This window comes from Triticum dicoccoides, chromosome 2B (assembly GCF_002162155.2).
Source record: "Triticum dicoccoides isolate Atlit2015 ecotype Zavitan chromosome 2B, WEW_v2.0, whole genome shotgun sequence".
Taxonomy (NCBI): Eukaryota; Viridiplantae; Streptophyta; class Magnoliopsida; order Poales; family Poaceae; genus Triticum; species Triticum dicoccoides.
The window spans coordinates 237,594,902-237,612,005 of NC_041383.1; the positions used below are offsets into that span (position 1 = coordinate 237,594,902).

Below are 17,104 nucleotides of genomic sequence, written 5' to 3' on the forward strand. Positions count from 1 at the left end.
CAGGAAGTAGAGTATTACCTCCATTGAGAGGGCCCGAACCTGGGTAAAACATTGTGTCCCCTGCCTTCTATTACCATTAGCCTTAGACGCACAGTTCGGGACCCCCTACCCAAGATCTGCCAATTTTGACACCGACATTGGTGCTTTCATTGAGAGTTCTACTGTGTCATCGATGTAAGGCTTGATGGCTCCTCCGATCATCTTCAACGATGCGGTCCAGGGGGAGGTTTTTCCTTCCCGGACAGATCTTCGTATTCGGCGACTTCGTACTGCGGGCCAACTCGCTTGGCCATCTGGAGCAGATTGATAGCTACGCCCCTGGCCATCAGGTCAGGTTTGGAAGCTTAAACTATACTGCCGACATCCGCAGATACTTGATCTTCGACGGATTCGAGCCCATGGCAGGAGCGCCAAACGATCACGACGGGCATGGCTTTGATCTGCCATCAGACGGTATTCAGGAGATCACGCTTGCGGGAGCACCGAGAATCAATCCGGAGCAGATCGTGCCTTCCGAGGGCGGGTGGATGGACTCCGCCACGGAAGCCGCACACTCATCAGCGTCAGAGCCGAACACTGTTTCCACCTCCTGTGAGAGTAGTGTCATCGGACCCTCGGACTCGTCTCCGGCCACAGGATCCGAACTGCGCACGTCCGTGCCTATCGAATCTTATTGGGCACCAGTCATGGAGTTCACCGCTACGGATATTTTTCAGCACTCGCCCTTGGGTGATGTGCTGAACTCATTAAGGCCTCTTTCCTTGTCAGGAGATTCTTGGCCAAACTATGTCCGGCTCGAGTGGGGTGCGGACGACGAAGGAATTCGTCCCCCACCCACCACCCACTTTATAGCCACTGTCGATGACTTAACCGACGTGCTTGACTTCGACTCCGAAGACATCGACGGTATGGACGACGATGCAGGAGAAGAACAGGGGCCACCACCTATAGGGCGCTGGACAGCCACCTCATCATATGATATTTATATGGTGGACACCCCTAAAGAAAACAATGGCGATGAGGCAACGGAAGATAACCCCTTGGAGAAGCAATCTAGACACCAGCGTCATCGGCACCACTTCAAGCCCCGCCATAGCAAAAATAGTGATACCGGCACAAGAGACAACAATTCGGATGGTGCCGAAGATGAAGACAATCCTGCCCAGCCAGGCTTCGAGCAGGCTGAAAAGGAGGATGGGCAAGCTAGCCCTAAAGAACAGGCAACCGATGGAGAATCAGTGGACGATAATTACATGCCTCTCTTCGAAGATGAAGTAAGCCTTGGCGACGAAGAATTCATCGTGCCTGAGGATCCCGTCGAGCAGGAGCGCTTCAAATGCCGGCTTATAGCCACTGCAAAAAGCCTGAAGAAAAAGCAGCAACAGCTTCAAGCTGATCAAGATCTGCTAACTGACAGATGGACCGAGGTCCTGGCTGCCGAGGAATACGGACTCGAGCGCCCTAGCTAAAGCTACCCAAAGCGCAGGCTGCTACCTCAACTCGAGGAGGAGGCTTTAAAGCTCACGCTACCAGTGCATGATGCGGCTGACCGGCCACCCCGTGGCCGCGACAAAACGGCGTACCAGCCTAAAGTCCAGACCGCACCCCGTGGCCAATCAAACAATAGCACTAAGGCCCGGGGCTACACGAAGGACATGCGAGATGTATTGGAAAACAAAGTAGGACAATCAAGATCGATCTACAGATCACGGAGGCGCGCCACAAGATGTGACGATGACCATCACACCGGATACAATAAACCAAAGTCCGGCCGGGACGAATACAATAGACTGGGTTCATTTGAACTACGTCGGGATGTAGCCCGGCATAGAGGCACCGCACACCCCTTATGCTTCACTGATGAAGTTATGGATCACGAATTCCCAGAAGGGTTCAAACCCGTACACATTGAATCATATGATGGCACAACAGACCCCGCGGTATGGATCGAAGATTTTCTTCTCCACATTCACATGGCCTGTGGTGATGACTTACATCCCATAAAGTACCTACCACTTAAGCTCAAAGGACCGGCTCGGCATTTACTGAATAGCCTGCCAGCAAGCTCCATTGGCAGTTGGGAGGATTTGGAAGACGCGTTCCTCAATAACTTCCAGGGCACTTACATGCGACCATCGGATGCTGATGACTTAAGTCACATAACCCAACAGCCCGGAGAGTCAGCCAGGAAATTCTGGACTCGGTTCCTAACTAAAAAGAACCAAATTGTCGACTGTCTGGATGCCGAAGCCTTAGCGGCCTTCAAGCACAACATCCATGACAAATGGGTCGCCCGACATGTCGGCCAAGAGAAGCCAAAGTCCATGGCAGCCCTCACGACACTCATGACCCGCTTCTGCGCGAGCGAGGACAGCTGGCTGGCTCGCAGCAACATCACACCCAAGAACTCAGGCGATTCAGACGCCAGGGATAGCAATGGCAAGCCGCGACGAAATAGATACAAGCGTCGCAATAATGGCGACAACGCCGAAGACACGACAGTTAATGCCGGATCCAGAGGCTTTAAATCCGGACAGTGGAAAAAGCCATTCAAAAGAAATAGTCTGGGCTCATCCAGTTTGGACCGCATACTCGATCGCTCATGTCAAATTCACGCCAACCTCGATAAACTAGCCAACCACACCAACAGGGAATGCTGGGTGTTTAAACATGCTGGCAAGTTGAATGCCGAAAACAAGGAAAAGGGGTTGCATAGCGACGACGACGAGGAGCCCCGACCGCCGAACACGGGAGGAGAGAAGAAATTCCCTCCCCAGGTGAGAATAGTGAATGTGATATACGCAACCCATATCCCCAAGCGGGAACGGAAGTGTGCACTAAGGGACGTCTATGCGATGGAGACAGTCGCCCCAAAATTCAACCCATGGTCCTCTTGTCCGATCATTTTTTATCGCAGGGACAATCCTACGAGTATCCGTTGTGGTGGTTCAGCCGCATTGGTCCTTGACCCCATCATCGACGGATTCCATCTCACACGAGTCCTCATGGACGGTGGCAGCAACCTTAACCTGCTCTATCAGGATACAGTGCGCAAAACGGGCATCGACCCCTCAAGGATCAAACCCACAAAAACTAGCTTCAAGGGCGTCATACCCGGTGTGGAGGCCTGTTGTACGGTCTCAATCACATTGGAAGTGGTCTTCGGATCTCCGGACAATTTCCAAAGCGAGGAGTTAATCTTCGACATCGTCCCCTTCTGCAGTGGCTATCATGCACTGCTCGGACGAACCGCATTCGCCAAATTCAATGCGGTGCCACATTATGCATACCTCAAGCTCAAAATGTCGGGACCTCACGGGGTTATTACAATTAACGAAAACATAGAGCGCTCGCTTCGCACGGAGGAGCACACCGCGGCCCTCGCGGCGGAAGTACAAAACAGCCTTCTTAGGCAAATAGCCAATTCGGCGATAAAGAACCCAGATACCATCAAGCGAGTCCGGAGTACTCCACAACAGGATCATCCGGCACGTCCCGAGCTCGAATAACAATTCGGCCTCCGCCATAGTCCCAGTCAAGCAGCGACATCCATGCCGCGCATACACAACTACACACTTAAAATACCATGGGCATAGGCGGAGGCCCGGCCATGACACGGTCCACAATGCGGTTCGACCACCCCAGGACCCACGCATCTTTGCACCCCTTTTTCTTTCAGGTCCCTATCTTCAGGAGGCTCCTCGAAAAAATCGGCTATCGGACACATAGCGGGACGGACCCACCAGGAGGACAAGAAGCTTTGGCGTACGAGGGAATCCTCAGGTGGTCTCTGATAACGATCGTTATACCTATTTTACATACCCGCATACCGCCCGCTCCTGGTCAGGATGTGTCAAACAGTCCTATTCTGCTTATCGCACTACTTGTATATGTTCGCTTTGACGTATCATTTGAATAACAAGGGAAAATAGTATACAGCGTCAGCTTGCTATTACGTTTATTTACCCCCTTTTTTTACTGCTTATTTATTATACCCGTGCATTTTGGCATGACCAGTTTGCCAGGGGCTTCAGTACCCCATAACCTGGTAAGACAAGTCCGAACACTTTCGACAGTGCAGCTCTAAATCATGTCTTGGGTCAATAGTTGGGTTTGCCCGACTCCTATGTTTTGGTACCTTATGTTCCGCTATATCGGCTAAGGTAGCGCAGGGAGAACTACTGCGATTGTGTCCCGGTTCTTCCGGATGAGCACCTCAGTAGAGAAAGCCGAAAACTAACTGTCATGATAAGGCAGACCGTCAATTCGGCAATAAAACCCCCGGACACCGTCAAGCGAGTCCGGAGCACCCTGCAACAGGATCGTCTGGCACGTCCACAACTCGCCTAGCAATTCGGCCTCCGTCCTAGTCCCAGTCAAGCGGCGAAATTTGTGCTACGCGTACGTAATTACGCACTTAAAATACCATGGGCATAGGAGGAGGCACAACTACGACACGGTCCACAATGTGGCTCAACCGCCCCAACATCCGTATATCTTCACACCTTTTCTTTTCAGGTCCCTATTTTCGGGAGGCTCTTTCGATAGTACGACTATCGGACCCATAACAGGATGGAAACACCAAGGAGACAAGAAGCTTTGGCGTACAAGGGAATCCCCGGGTGGTCTCTGATATCGATCGCTATACCTGTTTTACATACCCACACGCAGCTCGCTCTTGGTTAAGGACATGTCAAATAGTCCTACTTGGCTTATCGCACCACCTGTACACATGCACCTTGACGTATTATTCAAATAACAATGGAAAATAATGTACAGCGTCAGCTTACTATTACATTTCTTTATCCTTTTCCTTTACTACTTATTTATTACAAATTGCACCCGTACATTTTGGTACGTCCAGCTCGCCAGGGTCTTCGGTGTACCCCATAACACGACAAGAAAAGTCTGAACACTTTCGACAGTGCGGCACCCCGAACTTATAGCATTATATGCATCAGCTCTGAATCATGTCTTGGGTCAATAGTTGGGTTTGCCCGGCTCCCATGTTTTGGTGCCTTACGTTCCGCTATATCGGCTAAGGTAGCACAGGGAGAACTACTGTGATTGTGTCCCGGTTCTTCCAAACGAGCACCTCAGTGGAGAAAGCCGAAAACTGACTGTCATGATGCAGCGAGAGCTGGTCACTGTTCGAGAGGTCTCAAATCCTTAAAGATTTTTTCCGCTTCAGGCGAGGAATCGGCCTCGTCCGATTTAGGCGTGTATAGTGCCCCAAGTCCGGCTTTCCGGATACTAGGGGCTTCGCCAAAATTTAAAACTGTAGACTTCTATGGCTAAGTGAGGGCAATAAAGCCGTATAGTCCGATTGCCTCGTTCGTGGAGCTAAACACCTCCTTAAAAGGACCAAAAACTTGGATAAAGAGTGTTTATATTTATCCCGAACACCCCAGTACTAGTTACATGGGGGCGGAAGCTGATGACTGGCCAACTCTCAAGATTTTATAAACGGACGCACAGAAGGTAATATTTTAAATTAACAAGCACTACATAGCGCACATGAACTGGTTTTCATAGTACAGGATGACATGAGTACATTCATTCAAAAATCACATCCTTCGTACATTCATCCGCCACAAGACGGGCACCCTTAATGACATTGTCATAGTACTATTCGGGGTGGCGATGATCCTTGCCCTTCGGTGGCCCCTCGGTCACCAGCTTCTCGGCGTCCATCTTCCCCCAGTGCACCTTCGCACGGGCCAAGGCCCTCCGTGCACCCTAAGTGCAGACGGACCGCTTAACGACTTCAAGCCGCGGAAAAGCATTCACCATCCGTTTGACAAAGCCGAAGTAGCTGCTGGGCAGGGGCTCGCCGGGCCACAGCCGGACTATGAAGTCCTTCATGGCCAGTTCGGCCGCCTTGTGAAGTTCGACCAATTGCTTTAGCTGGTCGCTCAAGGGCATCGGATGTTCGGCCCCAATATATTGGGACCAAAACAGCTTCTCCGTTGAGCTCCCCTCCTCAGCCCGGTAGAACTCTATGGCATTAGAGATGTTGCGCGGCAGATCTGCGAATGCTCCTCGAGAGCTCTGAATTTGGGTAAGTAAAAGGAAAGTCTCCTTCACATGCTTGCTTTGCATAATGAAAGCCTTACCCGCAGCTATCTTCTTGGCCGCCTCAATTTCCTGGAGGGCCTTCTAAGCTTCGGCCTTGGCGTCTAGTGCGCTCTGACGGGCCTTCGCAAGCTCTGACTCTTGCGTCTTGGAGTCACGCTCCAAGGAATCGAACTGTTTGACGAAGTCCTGAAGCTCTTGCTGGACCTCATCAACTCGCGCCTCTTGTTTTTCGCGCTCAATGCGCTCCTTGGCTGCTTTGTTTTCGGCCTCGGACAGCGCCTTCTTAAGGGCCACCACTTCAGTCGTGGCCCCTAGTAAAATTTATCATGCTTCTATTAGCATCCATGATTTTTTTCTTTATATAACATTCAGACGGGGTACTGCTTACCTTTGTTCTCCTCGAGCTGCCTCTTCACGAGGCCGAGCTCTTCTTCGGCCCGCCCCAGGCTCTGCCTCAGTCCGAAGACCTCAGCAGTGGCAGCGGCGGCGGCCAGCAGCGACGCCTGCTTATTCACATAGACATAATATGATTAGACTCCTGTGAATGATATTTGATCCTTCGTTCGGCTTCTCTTCCCGAACACCAAACAGATCATCAGGGGCTACTATCTACACTATGATACTTTCTCATAATTTAAATTACTTACCTCAAAGCCTGTCAGGAGGCTGCCGCAGGCTTCGGTCAATCCGCTTTTGGTGGACTGAACCTTCGCAATCATCGTACTCATAAGAGTACGGTGTCCTTCATCAAGGGAAGCGCTCAAAAGCGCTTCCACCAAGTTATCTGATGCCTCTGGATGGACAGAGGTCATCGGCACAGACGGCTCGCCCCCCTTGGCGGGTGGCTGCATGCCTGAATCCGGAACCACTAGAGGTTCTGGCCCAGTATCCGGCTGGGGGCCAAGCCTGCTGCGGACCCCCTCATCCGAATCCATGGGGATCTTCCCCCCCATGAGCCCGGCATAGGGAGTCTCGCCTTGAGGCGTCTCCAGGAGTACCTCCTCCTGGCCCGATATCCTCTGAGATAACACCTCGGTGTCATCCGCGGGGCGGCGAGTGGATGCCGTCGGGAGCGAATAGCTGTTCATCTCCGACGAGCTCAAGGACCCATCCGAGGAGGATAAGTCGATGTGGGCTTTGGACGGACTTGTAACACCCCGGACACACCCGCCGGTGGTCGTTACTCCTGGCGGGATCTAGACTGGCCCCACAGATCAATACTAGTCTTTTCTGCACACTTTGTCCTCACTCGTGCGCAACCGGGAGCAACTTCCCGGTCGGTCACCCATCCTGAAACTACTCCAAGCTGAGCACGCTTAACTTTGGAGTTCTGTCCGAATGGGCTCCCGGAAAAGAAGGAATTCCTTATTGATATGAGTAGTCTATTATCCCTAATAAGCCAGGCTACCACATACACCCCCACTCAGAGGAACCGACGTCCTCGTCGGGCCACAGGAACGTTCCCTCTTGGCACATACGTCTGTGCTTCCAGTCCGGCACATGTGCCATGCCGTGTGCCACGACGGGTCACAAACGTCATGCACAACATGACCGCGCACCTGTCCGCAACCATCCGTGTAACCGCGAGGGTCGGCTCTGATACCAACTTGTAACACCCCGGACACACCTGCCGGTGGTCGTTACTCCTGGTGGGATCTAGACTGGCCCCACAGATCAATACTAGTCTTTTCTGCACACTTTGTCCTCACTCGTGCGCAACCGGGAGCAACTTCCCGGTCGGTCACCCATCCTGAAACTACTCCAGGCTGAGCACGCTTAACTTTGGAGTTCTGTCCGAATGGGCTCCCGGAAAAGAAGGAATTCCTTATTGATATGAGTAGTCTATCATCCCTAATAAGCCAGGCTATCACAGGACTGCACAAGCAAATCTTGACATAATAAGAAGCCATAAAGCTAAAACACGCAAGAAGTATCCTGGCATACGGATACTTATGACTTCGCCAGGGGCTTGGCCCTGGGTAGCCACTCCTCCTCGCTATAGGCGGCGGTTGTGGAATGGTCCGGAGGGAGGGTCCTTCCCTTCTTGGACCCTTCGGCCTCCCCGGAAGGGGCGACCTTCCTTTTCTTCTCCCCTCGGTTTGGGGGAGAGGGTTTTCCTCCTCCTCCTCCTCCTCCTCATTGTCGTTGGAGGAGTGCGCCTTGGTGTCTTCAGACGATGAGTCCGGCACCACCTTGCACCGGAGGCTTTTTCCTAGTCCCCATGGACTTCTTCTTGGCCTTCTTCTCTGGCACCTCATAGGGCGCCGGAACCAGCATCTCCGTCAGAAGAGCGGTTGTTGGATCTTCAGGCAATGGAGTCGGACAGTCGATCCGCTCCGCCGTCGCCACATATTCCTGTTAGATCAGTATGGTGGTTTAAGTTCCTCCGACAAATATACTGAGGAAAGGCACATCTTGCGAAATGTAGAATGCTTACCGCATTGGCGTGGCGCTTGGCGCCGAGTCCGCGGTCCTCGGAGGTGGGAGGAGGAACTTCGCTGGCCTTGAACAACACCTTCCAGACATCTTTGCGCGTCGGGTCGAAGAGCTCTTGCAGTGTTTGGTGTTGGGCCGCGTCGAACTCCCACAGGTTGAATGCCCGTCTTTGACACGGGAGAATATGATGAAATAGCATGAGCTGGACCACGTTGACAAGCTTGATATTCTTGGTTATCATGTTTTTGACGCAGTTCTGGAGTCCGGTCAGCTCCGTGGATGCGCCCCGGGCTAGGCCCTTCTTCTTCCAGGAGGTGAGCCGCACGGGGATGCCGGATCGGAATTCAGGGGCCGCCACCCAATTGGCATCGCGCGACTCAGTGATGTAGAACCACCCCGATTGCCACCCCTTCACGGTCTCCACAAAGGAGCCTTCGAGCCAGGTGATGCTAGGCATCTTGCCCACCATGGCGCCTCCACACTCCACCTGCTGGCCGACCACTATCTTCGACTTCACGTTGATGATCTTCAGCCACAGGCCGAAGTGGGGCCTAATGCGGAGAAAAGCCTCGCACACGATGATAAACGCCGAGATGTTGAGGATGAAATTAGGGGTCAGATCATGAAAATCCATCCCGTAATAGAACATGAGCCCGCGGACAAATGGGTGGAGGGGAAATCTCAGTCCACGGACGAAGTGGGCGAGGAACACGACCCTCTCGTGGGGTCCCAGAGTCGGGATGATCTACCCTGCGTCCGGAAGCCAGTGCGTGATGTCTGCGGCCAAGTATTCGGCTGCCCGGAGCTTTGTAATGTCCTCCTACTTGACGGAGGAGGCCATCCACTTGCCTCCCGCTCCAGACATGTTTGACTATGCGGAGAAGGTGAGAACTGGGGCACTGGAGCTCGAGCGTGCGAGAATGGATGAGCGAAGAAGGAAGGAGGCGTGGGTAAAAGAGGAGAATCCTTATCTCTTTATAAAGGCGGTAGAAACTATGCGCCTCCCCACTTGCCCGTTACAATCACTTATTTCCCAAGCGCCATGATTGATGGCGTGGTTGGATTACCCATACCTGTATTGATGAGAATCCCGTGATAAGGGGACACGATCTCTGCTTTGACAAGACGTGTCAAGGAAACTGCCTCGCATTACGTGCAGTAGCAGGTTGAGAAAAACGGTTCGAATAATGACCGGATTGTGGCGTGATGTCATGTTGTAAAAAGCTGTCAGTAGATTAGATTTGCGGAATATTATACTCTGTACGGTGGTATGTGGAATTTGTTTTGCAGAGCCGGACACGATCCTCGTGTTCAAAATCCTCTATGGAGTATTCGAAGAAGGAACCCGCCTTGCAATGCCGAAGACAATTTGCGCTCCGGACTCACCGTCATTGAAGCCTGGTACAAGGGCTACTGAGGGAGTCCGGGATTAAGGGGTCCTCGGACAGCTGGACTATATACTTTGGCGGGACTATTGGACTATGAAGATACAAGATTGAAGACTTCGTCCCGTGTCCGGATGGGACTCTCCTTTGCGTGGAAGGCAAGCTTGGCAATTCGGATATGTAGATCTCCTTCTCTGTAACCGACTCTATGTAACCTAGCCCCCTCCGGTGTCTATATAAACCGGAGGGTTTAGTCCCTAGGACAACAACAATCATAATCATAGGCTAGCTTCTAGGGTTTAGCCTCTACGATCTCGTGGTAGATCAACTCTTGTAATACTCATATCATCAAGATCAATCAAGTAGGAAGTAGGGTATTACCTCCGTCAAGAGGGCCCGAACCTGGGTAAACATGATGTCCCCTGCCTTCTGTTACCATTAGCCTTAGATGCACAGTTCGGGACCCCCTACCCGAGATCCGCCGGTTTTGACACCGACAGTGGCCTAATACTCCTTCCACCACTTGCCTTCTAAGGCCCGTTGATATTGAATTAAATATAAAAGCCCTCTAACAATTACTAGAGCCTTTTATATATAATTTACCACCTCTAAAACATTTTGCACCTATATATTATTATCGATAATACCCGGCATTGCCCGATAAACTTTGAAACCCTTCCGGCTCGTCTTGGAACTATTCTGAATATTAACGAAACTATTTCACAAATAAATCCTCGATAATATCATCCTACTAACACTCAGTAGATTGTGATTAACTTAACATTATGACCCTATAGGTTCGGCAAACCATAACATGAACGAAACCCCTTCATTCAATGACCGATAGCCAAACCGTGGACGTCCATATCGATCCCTATGATTACAGAATGACATTCGAGTGCACCTTTGGTTATCGTGTGATGTTCCCTTTGCTTCGTAATACTTTACAAAACCTGAGGTGAGATATATCAGTATTTTCTTGAGTCATACACATGCTCATTATACCGGTCTCCTAGTTGCCAGTTTTGTTCTTCTTTCTCATTGTAGTGTTCCGACATCCCCGTGACGAAATCACCTGTGTCTGGCTAGAAGATGATGGATACCATCACACCGAGAGGGACCTAAGTGTATCTCTCCATCGTTAGAGGACCAAATTCCACTCCCGATATATCGTGTCCCAAGTCAATCTTTCCAATGAATCTGTAAGTTGTCGTTATGATCACCAAGTTACTGATGACGTTTGTGAAACACCAAAGCTCATCGTACGGCAAGAAGTGACTATGTTACTCTCATGGTCTAAGGAATTAAAATCACAGGTTAACACTTCGTGTTATTACAGTTGAGTTATGACGATATTATCTCAAAGTATAAAAAACAAGTATTTGGGTTGATTCAATACTCCCAATGTTGTTTTGAGACCATCGTTACACTTAACGACACATCAAGATCCGGAAAACGTGATCACCAACTGAAAGGATCGATATAGTTGACTAGAGGGGGGGTGAATAGGAAACTAACAATTTTTAGCTATTCTTTACCAAATTAAACTTTGCATCAAAGTAGGTTGTCTAGATATGCAACTAGGTGAACAACCTATATGATGCACCAACAACAATCACACAAGCAAGCAAGGGATATAACACAAGTAAGCTTGCAAAAGTAAAGGAGCGAGATAACCAAAAGTGGAGTCGGTGGAGACGAGGATGTGTTCCCGAAGTTCCTTCCTTTTGAGGGGAAGTATGTCTCCGTTAGAGCGGTGTGGAGGCACAATGCTCCCCAAGAAGCCACTAGGGCCACCGTCTTCTCCTCACACCCTCACACAATGCGAGATGCCGTGATTCCACTATTGGTGCCCTTGAAGGCGGCGACTGAACCTTTACAAACAAGGTCGGGGCAATCTCCACAACTTAATTGGAGGCTCCCAACGACACCACAAAGCTTCACCACAATGGACTATGGCTCCGAGGTGACCTCAACCATCTAGGGTGCTCAAACACCCAAGAGTAACAAGATCCGCTAGGGATTAGAGGGGGGATCAAATTTCTCTTGGTGGAAGTGTAGATCGGGGCCTTCTCAACCAATCCCGAGCAAATCAACAAATTTGATTGGCTAGGGAGAGAGATCGGGCGAAAATGGAGCTTGGAGCAACAATGAAGCTTTTTGGGGGGAAGAGGTGAGTCAACTTTGAGGAAGAAGACTCATTTATATAGTGGGGGGAACAACACTACTAGAAAAAAGGCTACTAGCAGCGCGGGTAAAATAGCTACTAGCAGCGCGAGTACCCACGCTACTAATATCACGCTACAGCTAATAGTTAGTAGTAGCACGGGTGAAACCCACGCTACTACTAACATTTTAGTAGTAGCGCGGGTGCAATCCGCGCTACTAGTAATGAAATAGTAGTAGCGCCTCAGGTTTTTTCCCACGCTACTACTAAAAATTTAGTAGTAGCATGGATGCAAACCCATGCTACTACTAACGAAGTAGTAGTAAGGCGTTTGGTGTTTTCCCACGCTACTACTAACTAATTAGGAATTAAAAAAATTAAATCCACCAATTCCATTCTATACATACAATTCCATCTAAAAAAAACATATTTGCAATAAACCAGCAGCATTACACATCATTACTAATCCAAGATTTATAATAAACCAGCGGCATTAGAGCACATCCTGTAAGAGCATACATATTGTCATGGCTTTTCATGCCTTCAATTAAAACACCTACACTTCTTGCCAAGTCACTTACTCCCAGCTAGTGCAAACACAGCTAAAAGCAAACCAAAATGCATAAAAACACCAAACAGTGGCATCCTATCTCTTCATAAAAACACCAATCAGCGCTACCTCCAATCCTCGGCTCACCGGCCCGGCCTCCAGCATCTGCAGATATGTGCTCTTCAGCTTGCAGTGCCTCCACGCCTTGGTCCAGCATCTCCTCGGCACCTTCCTGAGTTCCTGCCAAATTTATCAAAATTATGCATATTCAGATCATAGATATTCAGGAAATTGGGAGCGAATAGGAACATACATGACATATGCATTACTATTGGAGAAGACTTGGTAAACTGCTTATACAAGAAATGGACAGGAAGAAGTAGAATGGCCAATATTCACATTCGTATAATTTTGACCTCAATAAAATTTGAGACATGTAACAACTCAGACTCAGTTTTATGTGTTTACAGTGTACTTTGCAATACAAGTTGGAAACCTGGAATAATAGCCAGAAAAAGATTGGTACACATAAGAAATTGATCTTAAAAGAATTTAAGAACCACAGGGGTCTACAGGTTTACTTAGCCTACAAGTTTACCTAGCTAGTTTAACAGATTTCTAACTTAAAAAACACAGGGGTCTCAGTAGCAGCGCTCAACAAACCGGTTACTTTGCATTTGGCATGCAGAGTGAGATAGAGGTGGATAAGAAGTTCAAAATGTCTAAAAAAGCATGGTTGTTCTGCCTCTAATTTATCTTCAGAAGATCAAATCAAAGAGTTTATGAGCACAAACTATTCTTGCTACTTAAGTCCTCCGTCCGTTAATATAGGATCATTTTGCAAGATAAACACTGAGGGAGTATATGGCAACTCCATTAAGGAATTTTTTGGTGAATACTCCCTTGAGAAATTAATCAAGATCATCACTCAATTTTGCTTTTCTGATTACCACTTCAAAATGGCAACGAAAACAGACAAACAAATGAATCATTGTTATGTTCTTGAGCTTGGTTAGCTTCGCCACGAGCACATAAAAAGTAGCAACTACAAAATAGTGTAACGACAACTACCAATCAAAATAATGAACTATCTAGCATGAGACAAGCAGTGTGATAATTATGAAAGCTGGGAGATAACTAGGACGCAACAGAAAGTTTGCCACTTGATATCGTCGACGTAGATAACAACGATGGTGGTAAGTTGTTATATGCGTGAGTACAATCGACACCATGCTGAAATGTTCACTCCCTCAAACTGGAATCTCTGGAGGTCCAGGGTGAAATAGCCTGCATCATGACAGCCTCCATACTTATATAGGAGCAAGTACCTCCCTGTTCAACCAATGAAGAAGTATTGATAGTCCAGTAAAATTCTCTTCTCTCTCTGCCACTAGCTGGAACTCCCTCCACTGTTTCCCCTAATGGTATATTTCATGTAAGATGTGTTAAATGCACGCACAAACATCCTAGGCCTGCCTTACCCTCCCTCCACAATTGCTAGTCCGAAGGCACATATAAGAACAAACAAATTTGTATGACAAAATGATGTAGTGGATTACAGAACTCCTCACTTGTCCACTAGCACATATAAAAAATTAACTTCCTACTTACAGTGGCAAGAAAATCTTATATGAATGTGTTATAATAAATAATGCTAACCATGAAGTCTTCTTCCATATAACAAAGGAGTGACGAAAACAAAAAACCTGTAATTCAAGTACGACATACAGTTAGTTAATTATTTGCATGTCAACAGTTCTAATGTCTAGCTACAGATCTTCAAAGTAAAGATTATGAACTCTATTAGACATGATTATATCAATTAGACCTAATACAAAATAATTCAATATGTTGTATATCCGTTAAACGAAGTTCAATCTATCTTCTGATTATTAGTGTTTCAGTTAGGTGATTAGTCCTTCTACGGCCGCCGGTTAATAGGTGAGCCATGACTTTTTACTGTAAAAAATGCAAAAGAAATAACAGGTTACTCCATTGATCTAACTAGTAGTGAATGAGCTAGTGTAGGTTACTCCATTGAATGAACCCAGCTGGTGTATATATATGGACGCAGCCACCACCAGTGGATACAGGCTCTAATCAAATCAGACTCACCTATTAACCGACTTGGACTACAAATTCCTGGATGTTATTACAGGTTACAGGTTCTGCTAAATTTTAACATCCTTTGACTACGAACTGAAAAATTATTTTGGACATGAACAATAGTTACTTGCACAATCTTATACCGATTTGTTGGTACAAAGACACAAAATGTTCAGATACGATACTTTGAGGATGTTGATGTGTTGCATAATGCCGGTTAATTACCTGAGTAGGTGATGCTGCACATGCACACGAGTTGAAATTAAACAAGAAAACCCCAACCAGTTCTTCAGAAGTCAGCACTAAATAAATCAACCGCTTGTCTAATTCTTTACTGCCAGAGATGGAGTGCTCGTTCCATATAGACCTACCAAAGAGCTAGCTAGCATGAAAATATGTACGGATTGGCCGGTAGATGAGTGAGCAGGAACAGTCAGATCAAACTAGCTATAGGCTGAATCAGGTTAGATTGATTTTTGCCATGTGCACATACAGATTGATTTTTCCAATATCAAGAGAAGGAGAGACAAGATGGACCTTGACTTGCTCCATGCATGGCGTCATTGGTGCTAGCTGGGTTGCAGCAGCGGAAGAGGAGTGTCCAGAGATGATGCGCGGAGTGAGATGTGGTGTTATGGCAAAGAACAACAATCCTTCCACAACCATTTGACAAATCTTCAATGCAAACAAACGCTCCAGGCCGGTCGCCGGTGGCTAGCTGAAGAAGGCAAAAGCTTAACCATACCTACAAGCGATTTCACCTTGTTGCTCTGCAAGTGCCCGACGAAATGCCACCGGATATCTTCTGGAAGCTGCGGAAGACAGGAGAACAGAGCAGAATCAATCAGCCAACAAACAGATGGGGATCCAGCCACCCAACCCAATCCAGTCCAATCCAATCCGGGGGAGGTGGCCTCACCTGCGGCGCCTTGGTGACGAACTCCTGGACGTAGTTCTCACCGAAGCAGCGGTGGCCGGCGTCGTAGAGCTGCCGCAGCAGGGACACCAGCTTGGTCTTCCCGATCGCCACCACCCGCACCGCCTCCGCCGCCCGCCTGGACTGCTCCGCCGCGCTCCCCGGCCGTGCCAGCACCGCCCGCATCGCCGCCGCCGCCGCCACTGCCGTCCTCCTCTCCCCTCCGTGGATCCAGATGCCCCGCCGTGGGCATGACCGATCCCGATCTGACGGCGCCCGCCTGCTCGATCTAGTCTAGGGGCATATAGATGGATAGAAGGTGGGGGAAGGTGGAGGGGATGAGGGTGGAGGGCGTCGGCCGGTGGGATCGCCGGGCGGAAGAGTGCGGCGGCGGCTGTGGATGAGAGGAGAGACAGAGAGAGTTGTTGGGGTGAGGGTCGATTGGGGTCGGTGTGGTGTGGGGTGGACATCCTCAGTAGTAGTGTGGGGTATCTCGCCTCGCTATAGCTATTCGCTTAGCAGTAGCACGGGTAGCAGGAGCGCACTGCTGCTAAATCTAGGGTGGCGGGTACTGTCTGTCGATTTTAGTGGCAGCGTGGTTTCACTGGGCTGCGCTACTGCTACACAGTTACCCCCCAAGAAGCCCCGCAGAGAGCGGTACTACCGCTTGGGCGGGCGGTACTACCGCTGAGCCAGCGGTACTACCGTGCCACCTAGCAGTACGGCCGCGCACATGAGAGGAGCAGGGACCTGGACCCAGAGTGGTACTGCCGCGGAGGAAAGGGCGGTACTACCGCTCGGGAGCGGAACTGCCGCGGTGGTAAGGGCGGTACTACCGCTCGAGAGCGGTACTACCGCCGCTACTGCCGCAGCAAGTGCCGCACAACCCGACACGAGAAAACGAGGCCTCGAGTTGAGGCGGTAGTAGCCCGGAGCCCCAGCAGTACTGCGGCGGAAGACAGCAAGCGGTATTACCACTGAAGAAGCGGTACTACCACTTGATGAGCTTCGGCGGTACTACCGCTGAGGCCCGCGGTACTACCGCTGGGACCAGCCAGGGCAAGCAAGGAGAGGAAGGAGAACTCCATCGAAGCGGAAAGGAACAGTGGGTGTGATAAGGATGTATATGTGTTGATTCCACCCTAGCCTTACCAAAGCGGATCCCCTCTTGATAGTACGGTGACTCCTACGAAACTAGTCCACCATCAGAGAAACGAAGGAGCTACACCGTCTTGAATAAAACACCGAGGGGAGGGAATCGTCTCGTGCCAAAGGATAAATCTCTGAAAAACTCAACGCACACAATTAGTCTGCAAAAGCATTGTCATCAATCACCAAAACACCTTGGGGATAAATACGCCCTTACAATCTCCCCCTTTTTGGTGAATTGATGACAATACGGGATTTGCACAAACGGGAAAAGACATAGGACATGCGCAAACCCCACAACTCTAAAAATGTAGATG

The 17,104-nt window shown here is 49.3% G+C and overlaps 1 protein-coding gene across 8 annotated transcripts; it reads right to left on the reverse strand.

Annotated features, from left to right (window-relative positions):
• Positions 1-12,482: 12,482 nt before the first annotated feature.
• LOC119363290 (pyridoxal phosphate homeostasis protein-like) lies at positions 12,483-16,112 on the reverse strand. 8 transcript variants are annotated; one of them, XR_005173889.1, is made up of 6 exons: positions 15,642-16,112; positions 15,468-15,534; positions 15,260-15,375; positions 14,948-15,089; positions 14,276-14,322; positions 12,763-12,856 (listed from the first exon to the last, which is right to left on the reverse strand). XR_005173889.1 is itself a non-coding variant. In XM_037628609.1 (5 exons), exons 1-5 carry the CDS (start codon positions 15,822-15,824, stop codon positions 12,799-12,801), a joined length of 471 nt encoding a protein of 156 aa, XP_037484506.1. In that variant the 5' UTR covers positions 15,825-16,112; the 3' UTR covers positions 12,483-12,798. The 8 variants fall into 8 exon arrangements, 5 of the variants coding, with proteins under 5 accessions (XP_037484506.1, XP_037484509.1, XP_037484507.1 ...); XM_037628609.1 differs by lacking the exon at positions 14,948-15,089 and having other exon boundaries at positions 12,483-12,856; XR_005173888.1 differs by having other exon boundaries at positions 12,756-12,856; positions 14,276-15,089.
• Between the last annotated feature and the right edge of the window lie 992 nt (positions 16,113-17,104).

Excerpts from the sequence above, each read along its gene's own strand:
- LOC119363290 (XM_037628608.1), bottom strand. The coding sequence starts at position 15,824 with ATGCGGGCGGTGCTGGCACGGCCGGGGAGCGCGGCGGAGCAGTCCAGG. Across the intron at positions 15,376-15,467 it reads CAAGGTGAAATCGCTTGTAG|GATTGTTGTTCTTTGCCATA; the intron begins GTATGGTTAAGC and ends TGGTTGTGGAAG. Across the intron at positions 12,857-15,259 it reads CATGCATGGAGCAAGTCAAG|GAACTCAGGAAGGTGCCGAG; the intron begins GTCCATCTTGTC and ends TAAATTTGGCAG.